The 11,553-nt window shown below is 54.8% G+C and overlaps 2 protein-coding genes across 5 annotated transcripts; one reads left to right on the top strand and one right to left on the bottom strand.

Annotated features, from left to right (window-relative positions):
• Positions 1-1,747: 1,747 nt before the first annotated feature.
• Mfap4 (microfibril associated protein 4) lies at positions 1,748-5,167 on the top strand. 2 transcript variants are annotated; one of them, XM_027922322.2, is made up of 6 exons: positions 1,748-1,817; positions 2,103-2,184; positions 2,465-2,619; positions 3,203-3,299; positions 3,375-3,557; positions 3,905-5,167. In XM_027922322.2, the coding sequence occupies exons 1-6, from the start codon at positions 1,812-1,814 to the stop codon at positions 4,150-4,152; spliced, it is 771 nt and encodes a 256-aa protein (XP_027778123.1). In that variant the 5' UTR covers positions 1,748-1,811; the 3' UTR covers positions 4,153-5,167. The 2 variants fall into 2 exon arrangements, with proteins under 2 accessions (XP_027778123.1, XP_071459199.1); XM_071603098.1 differs by having other exon boundaries at positions 3,203-3,557.
• Mapk7 (mitogen-activated protein kinase 7) lies at positions 5,075-10,106 on the bottom strand. 3 transcript variants are annotated; one of them, XM_027922306.2, is made up of 7 exons: positions 9,952-10,106; positions 9,433-9,669; positions 8,644-8,809; positions 6,943-8,021; positions 6,126-6,835; positions 5,654-5,787; positions 5,075-5,502 (listed from the first exon to the last, which is right to left on the bottom strand). In XM_027922306.2, exons 2-7 carry the CDS (start codon positions 9,662-9,664, stop codon positions 5,349-5,351), a joined length of 2,475 nt encoding a protein of 824 aa, XP_027778107.1. In that variant the 5' UTR covers positions 9,665-9,669; positions 9,952-10,106; the 3' UTR covers positions 5,075-5,348. The 3 variants fall into 3 exon arrangements, with proteins under 3 accessions (XP_027778107.1, XP_027778108.1, XP_071459198.1); XM_027922307.2 differs by having other exon boundaries at positions 9,433-9,733; XM_071603097.1 differs by lacking the exon at positions 9,952-10,106 and having other exon boundaries at positions 9,384-9,576.
• Between the last annotated feature and the right edge of the window lie 1,447 nt (positions 10,107-11,553).

The following is an 11,553-nucleotide window of genomic DNA, read 5'->3' on the forward strand; positions in this document are numbered from 1 at the left end:
ACACCCCTGTGAGATAGATACTATTACTATCATTGCACAGAGAAGAAGCCAGGGCACAGAGAGGCTAGGTAATTTGTCCAAGGCTACCCCTAACAGGTGGCAGAACCTGGATTTGAATACAGGTAGCCTGGCTCTAGAATCTCTAGGTCAAGACACAATAGCGAACAGAGGTATCTCCTACCAACAATCAGAGAACCAAGTTAATGAGGCCAACTGAGGTTCTTCTAAGTGGCTTATCTACTAACTCAGGAGTAGAGAGGAGACCTAAGTCAGAGCTGCTGTCTCACTTTGCTCTGAATATTTCATGTGTGCATATACTCAACTAATTTTTTTCATAACACATATTATACTTGCAATCCACTGTCTGAAGCCTGTGTTTGCTACTGGCTGGGGGGAGGGCAGAAACTGTATCCCCCAACAGTGGGTATAAAGCACAGCACATAGTAGATGCTCAAAAAATACTTGTTCTGAGTGAATTGGCATCAGCCCTACTCTGTGCCAGGCTCTAGGATGGGTACTGGGCATGCACATATGAGAAACACAGATCCTGCCCATGGCTACTCATGGAGAAGAAATGGAGTCAGGTGAGCACAGAAACAGTGTAGGCAAAGACACAGGGACCTGATGATGAGGATTTGGGTGTGACCCGTGTTGTTTAGTTGTCATTAAGCAATAAGTGATAAGATCCTGAAGTCCTGAAGGGAGGCCTGCTGTAGGCCAGAGCCAGACTGGACATTCCTTTCAAGCCCAAGGTAAAAAATTCAGCCATCTAGGGCAACTCTTCTGGTGTGCGGAGGAGGGAAGGAGAACAAAAAAGTAAAAGCACAGAGATCTGTAAAGAAGCTGGAGCAATAAGCAGCCCTGTCGAGAGGAGGGAATGGGAGACAAGGATTTTGGGGAGGCAGAAAAAGATGGAGATTTGATGAAAGGCAAGAAAGAATAGGTGGGCTCTCTGGGTGGAAGAAATAGAAAACTGGTTGAGAGGGGCCTGGGAGCAAGGCTGAGGTCTCAGGGTGGGTACCAAAGTGAGGGTTTGGAAAAAGGAAGGAGGGGTGGGGCTAAGAGAAACAACAGTGGCCCAGATGGGAACTGTGGAAGGGGAAAGGAGGGGGCCCAAGTGGCCAGAGCAGGGGAGTGGGGCTGGAGAGGGGCCCTGGCTCAAGCTGGCGCAGACAGAGCATTTGGCCGCCTGCAATCTTGTGCTCATGGCTTAGAAATGTCCCAGTCCTGCCAGGAGACGGCCTGGCCCCTGCTACCCCTGTCCCCCACCAGCCCACGCTGACTCCCACATCAGGGAGCTCTGAAGCTCTCCCACCCCCAGTCTTCTGCTCCCCTAGAGTGGGCCCCTCCTGGAACCCAGGCACACCTACACCCCCAACCTCCCCTTTCAGTCCTCCCCCTGAATGGCTGATGAAACAGCCCAGGACAGGAGGGAGAGAATAAACAGACATCTGCAGGGGGGCCTGTCAGGAAGCGGGGTGGACTGAGGCAGGCTGGGGCCAGCTGGGGGTGCCAGGGGCCCACAGGTCCAGCCGGCCGTTGGCGGAGTGGGATCCAGGCAGCAGTCTGAGCCCGAGCCAGGAGGGAGTTGACTGTCTGGTCTGCAGTGCTCTGCCGACAGGCCTAATGAGACCCAGGTGGTCCCCTGGCCCCTGGTAGTGTAAGCTGATGCTGGTCGTGTGTGTGAAGGGGGGTGGTTCTGCAGCTTCGGGAGGCGGGGCTGGGGTGGCTGGCCAGGGGCCCAGCACATAACTCGAGGCAGCTAACAGTCTGGGACGCAGACACCAGCAGCTCTGAGCCGAACTGACAGCATGAAGGTACTGGGACCAGGGTGGGGGGTTCATGGCATCAGAGGGCCCAAAGCCACTTGGCCAGAGAGGGGACTGTGAAAGCAGAGGGGAATCTCTTGCAAGAAATTCTTTAAGCTTAAAGGGTAGACAGCCTTTCCTGAGAGTAGGGTTGCTTGGGAAGACAAAGAGGGACCAAAGGACAGGAAAAGGTTTCAGGCAAGGAGTGGCATGTGTAATGGTGCAAATGGAAAGAGAACAGGGGGTGCCTGGGGCTGGGGCCAGGGCTGAGCTGACTCTGTTTCCTGCCACCAGGCCCTCCTGGCCCTGCCGCCGCTGCTGCTGCTGCTCTCCACACCTCCCTGCGCCCCCCAGGCCTCTGGGATCCGGGGAGATGGTAAGCAGCCCCCCAGTCACAGATGCAGCACCGTGACCAATAGGCTGGGCTAGAAGAGGCTGTTCGGAAAGCCAGGCCTCAGCGCTGAGGCCCAGCTCTGCAAGGTTGTTTCCTTCTCCACAAAGTCGGGCAGGTGGATGAAATGATCTTTGGGCAGTCCCCCCTCAAACAAATCTCATGATTTAACAAAGCCCCCTAGCCCCAGGGACTGGGAAAAGCTGTGGGTGCTACGGTATTCTCTATGCTGTAAGCCTCACTGTTCCCACACTCCTCCCCCTAGCTTTGGAGAAGTCTTGCCTTCAGCAGCCCCTGGACTGCGATGACATCTATGCCCAGGGCTACCAGACAGATGGTGTGTACCTCATCTACCCCTCAGGCCCCAGCGTGCCCGTGCCTGTCTTCTGTGACATGACCACTGAGGGTGGCAAGTGGACGGTGAGTAGGTGGTCCCAGTTGTGTGAGCCTCAGTTTCTTCATTGTTAAAAATGGGGATGATGATACCCAAGGCACAGTTTGTAAGTAGCTGTCACCAATTGCTTAAGATACACTAACACATGTGACCATCACAATAGTCCTGGTGGTTGCTTTTCTAGATGAGGAACTAAAGCCCAGAGGTGAAGTTACTTGCCCCAGATCATGAAGCCAATACCAGGACTCACACCCAGGCACTTGAATTCTAGAATACCCCCCTTTATTTATTTAGGCAGTGCTGGGGATTAAACCCACACATCCCTTGCTAGGCAAGAGCTCGACCACTGAGCTACACCCCCAGCCCTGATTACCTTTCCTGACTCTCGTGAGACTGCGTGAAGGGCCCAAGTAGGTGCCAGTGCACAGCCCTCCCTCAAAGAGGAGCCTGGTGGCAGTGTGCACCTTGTTTTAACAACCTTTCCAACTCTCAGTCCTTTAATGAACTAGTCTCACATTGCAGGGTCCAGGCCTGGGTGGGCAGGGTAGGACAAGGCCCCTACCCACTGGACCTTCAAATCATTCCCCTTCCCTGTCCTCTCGGCTCCAGGTTTTCCAGAAGAGATTCAATGGCTCAGTGAGTTTCTTCCGGGGCTGGAATGACTACAAGTTGGGCTTTGGCCGTGCAGACGGGGAGTACTGGCTGGGTAAGGCATGGCCCTGGTGGGAGGGGGGACTGCTCCACAGTCAGGTCCTTGCTAACCAGCTCCCTTCCCCCACAGGGCTGCAGAACATGCACCTCTTGACCCTGAAGCAGAAGTATGAGCTGCGGGTAGACTTAGAGGACTTTGAGAATAACACAGCCTATGCCAAATATGTCGACTTCTCCATCTCCCCGAATGCGGTCAGCGCTGAGGAGGATGGCTACACCCTCTATGTGTCAGGCTTTGAGGATGGTGGTGCAGGTATTCCCTCCTGAAAGCTTTAGCAAGGACTGTTGGGGGAGATGGCTGGGCCGGCCCCCTCCAGGGCCCTCCTTCAGCCCTCCTGGGCTTGGAAAAGCCACAGCAGGCTCTAAGCCAACTCCAGCCAGTGTGTGTTTCAGCCACCCTGGCCCTGCTCCAGGCAACCCTGTGGAGGAGCAGCTGTTTCTCTGTGCTACAGAGGCCCATCTACCCAACATTTGGCTCAGAGAGGGTGCCCCCGTCCCACCATAATGCCACGTATGTCCCTCACTGTTGTCACCCTCTCCCTGCTAGCACAGAGCTCAGCTCCCTGCCTCAGCAGTCCCATCCTTCCTCCTCTCTGCCAGGTGACTCCCTGTCCTACCACAGCGGCCAGAAGTTCTCCACCTTCGACCGGGACCAGGACCTCTTTGTGCAGAACTGTGCAGCCCTGTCCTCAGGAGCCTTCTGGTTCCGCAGCTGCCACTTTGCCAACCTCAACGGCTTCTACCTGGGTGGCTCCCACCTTTCCTATGCCAACGGCATCAACTGGGCCCAGTGGAAGGGCTTCTACTACTCCCTCAAGCGCACCGAGATGAAAATCCGCAGGACCTGAGGGGCTGGCCCCCTCAGGCTCCATTCCTCCCTGGCAACCCCATCACTATGAATACTCCCTCTGACCTCTGATGCCCTGGGACCCCACTATGTTGCTTCTGCTGCTCCCTGAGCACCAGCTTCTCAAGAGGCCTTCTGACTCTCAGCCATGGCTGATCCCTATCACACACCCCAGGGCAAACATTTCTAAGCCAGGCCCTGGGAGCTCCCTTCCACCTGCAGCTAGCTACCAGCAGCACCCAGCCCTTTTCTGAGGTACAGTCACCCAGCCTGGACCTGGCTAGCCTCCATGAGACTGAGCTGCCTACACCCTGTCCCAATAGCTGAGAGCCAGGAGCCACCTCCCAGGAATGCACTTGTGTATCCCACTTTAGCCAGCTTCTCTACTGCGGGCCCCTGTGTCTGGGAATACTCTAGACCAAGCAGTGTAATCTGACCACCCCTGGGTGTATGCCAGGCCATTCATGCATGACCACTGCCACACCCTGGCACCCCCTCTGGCTATTTGCAGAGTACCTTCCATCCTTGGCCTCCCTATCACCAATGTTCTCCCCTGTGGTGAACACCATGGACCTCACAACCATACTGCTTCTACCACCTGCCTGTCCCAGCCCCTGCAAAGCTCAATGACAAAACAGTATTCACCACAGGTACTGTACGTCACCCTGAAGTAGACATGGGCAAGGTAGGCATGGAAATGAAGTCCCCCAACTGCCCCCAGGGATTGAGGTTTGGCCATGTGAGAACACAGAAAACAATCTGTGGGGCTGAAAGTGGGCAGGGCATGCAAGGCTCAGTCATGGACCTAAACAAATTGGCTTTGTGCACAAAAAATACTGCTTGGGTCCCCAACTGGCTCCTCCTTATACCCCTATTGGTGGTATACTGTCCTCATCTCCAAAAATGACACTTGGAGTCAGGCATTAAAAGGAACCTTGTATTTCACAGGCCTCATTTTGATGTCAAAAAGACTGTGTAATAATATTACAATAATAAAAATACAATACTGAAAAGGATTGCTGGGTGGAGTAGGGGTCTCCCAATCCTGTCATGGCTCGGTGGTGGCTCAGGTGGCTGCTTAAGGCTGAAGGGTGGGTCTGAGATGAACCTACAAAATAATCCAAGCTGAGCCTCACCTGCTCCCATGGGCCCTGAATCTGGGTCCCGGAGCTGGTGGCAAGGCAAAGGCTATGGGCCTTAGGGCTCCTGGAGGTCAGGCAGGTCAGCCAGAAGCATCGGGGAGTCCATCTGAATTTCACGCTGCAGGGACTCGATATCAGCAGGGTTCATGCCATGGCCCTCAAGCCAGTCAGCAAGGAGAGAAGCTGAGAGGGAGGCAGAGTCTGCCTGGCTGCAGGGAAAGGGAATCAGGGATGGAAAAGAGAAAGGTTACAGCTAGCCTCAGCCAGCTTTGCACCCATCCCCATCCCATAAGTGAATTCTTCCACACCAGGAGCCCCTCCCCACCACCCCATTCCAAGAGCTGGATCCAGCCATCTTACCCATCCTGTGGCCCGTCAGCCACGCCCATGTCGAAAGATTGGTTTAAGAATTCCTCCAGGTCAAAGCCAACACCATAGCCAGCCCCACTGCCCTTTGGAGTGCCTGAGAACACAGGGGGCAGGGGGTCCTCCACCTGTGGGGGATAATGGCAGGTTACAAACTAGCAAGGGCAGACTGAGGTGTGCAGGGCACCCTGGTCCTGAGGCTGCTGACCACCCTGTTTGGGTATCCCAGTCTCAGTAATCACCAAGTGCCAGCTAAGGCCCATCTCAAGACCAGGCACTTTCCAGAAAGTATTTTGTCTCCCAACAACCTCTTCATTGGTATTGTTCCTTCTTCTAGCAAGAGGACAAGTTCAGAGACATAAAAACCCCTTGTTGCTCAGTTTTCATGGAGCAAGGACAACTTCCTGAACCCATTTTCCCTGGGCCCAGATCCAGGTGTCCCCAAGGCTTGGGTCTTTCCCCTCACCTGGGACTTAGACAGCTGCTGGGTCACCAAGTTGACATCGGGTGATTCTGATGTAGAAGGCTGAGGTCCCCCCCCAGGGTCTAGAGGTGGTGGGCCAGATGAGAAGTAAGGCAGAACTCCTGGAGCACTAGAGCCAGGCAACCCAGGGGGTGGCACAAGTGACTGGGGGGCCAGAAGGCTACTGGAGGTGGCAGTCTGGAGTGCAGCAGGAATAGGTATGGGTCCCGGAGGGCCAGCAGGATGGGAAGCAGGACAAGGAGGTGGGCAGGGAGGCTGGGGTGCAGGACCTGTGGTGGAGCCTACAGGTTGTGGAGGAGGACCCGTGGGCTGGGCTATGGGGCCAGGGGGTGGACTGGTGGGCTGGGCTGGGGATGGCCTTATTGCTGGGGCTGGGGCTGGGGCTGGGGCTGGGGCTGGAGCTGGGGCTGGGGCTGGAGCTGGGGCTGGAGCAGGGGGCTGGGCCATGCGAGTCCAGCGCTCTAGCAGGCTTCGATCATTGTCACTAAGCACCAGTCCAGCCAGGGGGTCAGTGGAAGGGCCCCCCGAGGTCCCAGCCCCCCGCTCCTTTCGCTCCCGCTCTTGCCGCCGCTTTTCCCGCTCCTTGGCTCTCTCTTGCCGCCTCCGCCGCTTCTCCTCACGTTCTCGCTGTCGCTCCTGGGCCGTCACTGGCTTCCGTGGCTCAGGAGCCTCCAAGGGTGCACTAGGGCCATCTCCAGGGAAGTTGAACAGGTAAGAGGTAAGAGCCTGCAGCCATGTTCAAGCCAGAGCCCCCCACTAGCACCCCACTCCCCAGCCAGTCACTGAACCCATAAGGTACCTTTCAGCCGGCTCCGCAAGGACTTGAGCAGGGCAGCTTTAAGGGCTGCCTTGGTATTGTCTGAGATGGCGCCCTCTTTCTTCGGTGGGGCAGGCTCACTGGCTGGTGGAGGTGGCTGCAGGGTCAGATCAATGGTATCAGGTGCAGGGCCAGGGCATGGTGGTGGGGCTGGTGGGGGTGACTCCATGGCACAGTCCCCACTGGGAGCCCAGGGACTGGGCATCTCAACATCTGGACAGCCAGGCTCACTGGCCACAGGCTGCAAGGAAGGCTGGAAGCGGATCTGTTGGCGGATGCCTTCCCTTCGTGCATGGAAGTCCTCAATCTCTGCCACAATGGCCTCCTTAATTCGTTCCCGGGTAAGGGCTTCACGGTCAAAGGCAAAGTCAAAGGGTGGGGCACAATCAGGCTCATCATCAGGGTCATGGTACTTGGCCAGGAAAGGATGGCGAAGAGCAGCAGCTGCTGAGATGCGAGCACTGGGTTCGAAACGCAGCATGCGACCCAGCAGTGAAAGAGCCTGGCGGTCAGCACCTGGGTACACTGTCTCCCAAGGCACAGGCTGGCGTGGTGGCAGGCTCTGGATATAGGCCCGCACCCTTTCAGCCCCGACAGCTTGAATCACAGTTGGCGATGGGGTACCCAACACCATCATAATCAGTTGAAGTTGGTGCACGTAGTTTTTGCCTGGGAAGAGCTGGCGCCGGGCAAGCATCTCGCCAAAGATACAGCCCACAGACCAGAGGTCGATAGCCTGTGTGTACTCATGCAGGGACAGCATGAGCTCAGGGGCCCGGTACCAGCGAGTAGCCACATACTCAGTCATGAAGTACTGGTGTTCAGCAGGGGAGGTACACAGGCCACGGGCCATACCAAAGTCACCAATCTTGAGCTCACAGTTCTCATTCACCAACAGGTTAGAGGGCTTGAGGTCACGGTGGATGACCTGAGCTGAGTGCATGTACTTAAGGCCCCGCAGCAGCTGGTACAGGAAGTAGCGCACATGCTCCAGTGTAAGTGGCTGTGAGGAGTGGATGATCTGGTGCAGGTCGCTCTCCATCAGGTCCAGGACCACATAGCTGAAAAGGAAAAGGTGAAAGAGGCATGTCCTAGCCTACCCACACCACAGGGACAAGCCCCATCCTCACTAGACCCTCCTGATTCTACACAAACCATGTTACCCTGGGACCCCAAAGAGCTGACAGCATGGTAAAGAAGCAGCAGCACACCAGGTTTTGGATTACTCTACAACTTTTCCATGAACTTGGTTAAATCACTTTTCTCCCCAGACTTTCCAGTTTCCCCATAAAAAATGGGGTTCAACTATATCAGGGCTGGCGAGTAGGTTTAATTTTGGAGATGACTCCATTGTTTGGTAGTGGCTGCTTGAAGTATTATGTTGAAAATTGTGAAGATTTGTCCATTTTCTGTAAGACAGTATTCTGTGATCAATCTGCTACAGAGGTAGGAAGATGAAATAGTAGTATGAACATCTTATGTCTGCCTTCCTATATAGTCTATAAAACTGTAACATTTGTACTCTTCTTGAAGAATAACAGCAGTCCCTCAAAATGCCCTAAAGGAGCACTGGTCCTGGAACCATGGGAATTTTCTATCCTGTCCTTCCAGAATTTTAGCAATAAGGTCCCTGCCTTCTGAAACAGTCCCGATTATGCCTCCCTCTCCTATCCCACTCCTTACACAGATTTGAATTCTCCATAGGGTACAGTGGGCCTCAGGATGTCCTTGATAGCAATGATATTGTCATGTTTGAAGTGTTTGAGGATCTTCAGCTCCCTGAGGGTCCGTTTGGCATTGGTTACCACATCAAAAGCATTCGGGATCTTCTTGATGGCCACCTGCTGGCCTGGAGAGCAGGGAAAAGACAGATACCAGAGGGTACCTTGGAGGAACTGCAGACCCCTCTCAACACCACCCTTCTAGGATGCAAATAACAACAGCTACCATATACTGAGTACCTGCCATATGCAAAGAACTTGCTAAGTACTTTACAATATCAAATTTTACCTTCACAACTATCTTACCAGGCATGAACTAATAGCTCAAAGTTACAGATGAGAAAATTTGGCCCAGTAACTTGTAGATTGTACAGTTAGTTGGTGGGAGTGCTGGCTCTAATGCCTGGGCTCATTATCCCTCCCTACACTTTCTCTCCATCTCAGAGCTCACCATTCCCACCATGCAATCTCTTGCTCTGGAACACAGCTCTCTTTTAGACACCAAGGAACAAGCTCTCCATCTTGACCTAACCGGACTATCATTTTTCTCAGTAGAAATGGGCTGAAAGTATAGCAAAACCAGAGTTCCTGAAAATGGTGCCTAACTGGGATCCTGGCACCTAGTCAGTAAGTGCTGAATTGAACAAAAATTCACAGCCCAGCTTTCCTTCCTGGATGGCTGAGATCGGGCAGGTTTCTCACCACTTCTGGGAACCAGTTTCCACATCTGTGAGAGGCTCAGGAAGCTCACCCGTGAGGCGGCGGCGAGCAGAGGACACCACCCCGTAGGCTCCATTGCCTATGGTCTCGATGATCTCGTACTCATCCCCCACGTCAAAGGTCACATCAAAGGAGCGGGCTTTGAGCAGAGCTAGGTTCTTGGCCGCAACAGAGGCAGAGGTATGGACGGGTTCTGCCTTCACTGGCCCGGGGGGCTCCCCAGAGCCGTCCTCGCCGTCTTCCTCCTTTAGGGGCTCGGCCATGATGCCTATATGGAGACGCTTGGTGAGGAGAGGTCCGCCCCCCGTCGGCCTCAGTTTCCCCTCTGTGAGCTGGGAAGCAGAACCGGAGAATCTCTAAGTTCCCCAAACCGAGCACGGCGGCAAAGGGGGCAAAAGAGAGAGGCTGGCAAGTAGCAGGCATCCTGCAGCGGGAGTTGGAACCCCGAAGCCCAGAGCCCAGCTCGGGGTCCGAGTTGGGGGAGGGTGCGGTACGGTCCAGGAAGAAAGGGAGGGGCGGGGCACTCGGGTTTCCTCGGGGCCATACTCACCCAATGGCGCCTCACCCTCACGCCTCCTCAGGACTTAGACTTATGGAGGTCCCGGGGCTCGCCGACCTCCCGTCCCCAGCGGAGGAGGTCTCCACGACTCGCTCGCTCACTTGTTCAAGGGCCGCCACCACCACACCAGCGTCGCCCGCTGCCCAGCCAGGGCCCCCCCGACCCCGCCCCCCAAGACCACGCTCCCTCCAGTCTCTGACCAATCGCTAAGCAGCCTCCGAGGAGGTTCCCACCCCTTCAATTTGCTGCTCCCAATCGAGTTTATCAGCTAAGGAAACCACGCCTCCATCCTTGCGCGCCCGCGCGCCCGCGCGCCCGCGCGTGCCCGCCGCTGTCCAGCTCGCCGGCGGGAGCCGCCCAAAGGGGGCTCTGCACTTCGCAGGGGTGCGCTCGCCTCCCCGCGCCATCCTCCAACGCATGCGCGCTGGATCCTCGGGCGCCGTGTGAATGGAGGACAACGCCCCTGCACGTGTGCGCGCGCGCTCCCGTCAATCGGCTGGACCTCCTCGGGCCAATCGCAGCTAGTCCTGCAAACTCTGGGAATAGCCAGTCCCCCAGGAGGGGCTGCGAAGGCTAGATCTGTTACCTTGACAACTAGCTCCCGAAATCCCTCTCCTTTTGGCCCCTTTTTCCTTCTCAGTACTCAAGCCTATGGCATTGTGCCCCCACTTTATTGGTCCCGGGAGTGACCCATCTCGTCCAACCACTGAGATCCCAGTCCTCCGGGATTCTAGAGTGACGGGCCTGATGTCTCCACTGACTTCCGGTGGCTAGTCTCCACATCGCTTCCTGCGAACCTCGTCTCCGCTCTCGGGTCCTTTTGGAGCGTTTGTCTCATCTGGTGATGACAGCGCTTTGGGAGAGGCGTAACCAGAACCCGGTGGTTTATTCAATTCACGGAGCAGCTGTACGGAGCACCGTTCTCTGCGGCTCTGGGCGGAGGAGACAAAGGCGGGGCTATATGAGAAAGGTTTTCAGCAGGGATCTCAGAGTAGAGCTGTAAGAAGCGATCTGGGAGTTGGAACTCCAGAGATGATTGGTTTCCATCAAGTGAAATGATATAGAAGGGCCCTGCAGATAGTAAAAGTGTGGAGATCGAAGAGTGGAGGGACACGAGCTTTTTACAGATTCTTTGACCGGTAAATGGAAGGCAGCGGATACAAGGATGGAACCCAACTGAGTCAGTGCCAGATTGAGCACTTATTCCTTAGGTCGCAAATGAAAGGTCCAAAGGTGGATCCAGAACAGAGTGATTTGTTTACATTCTCCACTTTTTTTTTTTTTTAACTTTTCATAAAGTATACATAAAGTTCCACATATAATTGTTCAACTCAGTAAACTTCACAGAGTTAACACACTTACATATTCCGGCCTCCCCACCACCGCCTCAACCCCTGGTGCTGGGAATGAAACCCAGGGCCTCAAGCCTGTTAGGCCAGCCCTTTACCACTGAGGTTCACCCCCAGTCTCTTCTGTATTGCAGTCAGATTTAAAAACAAAAAAATAACGTTACCAATCTTTCAGAAGTCCCTTCTCATTTCTAGTCCTGAAAAATATTGTTGTTACTTCTGTTCTATACTTGTTTTTGTGATT

The sequence above is a fragment of the Marmota flaviventris genome, chromosome 17 (genome assembly GCF_047511675.1).
Source record: "Marmota flaviventris isolate mMarFla1 chromosome 17, mMarFla1.hap1, whole genome shotgun sequence".
NCBI classification, from domain to species: Eukaryota; Metazoa; Chordata; class Mammalia; order Rodentia; family Sciuridae; genus Marmota; species Marmota flaviventris.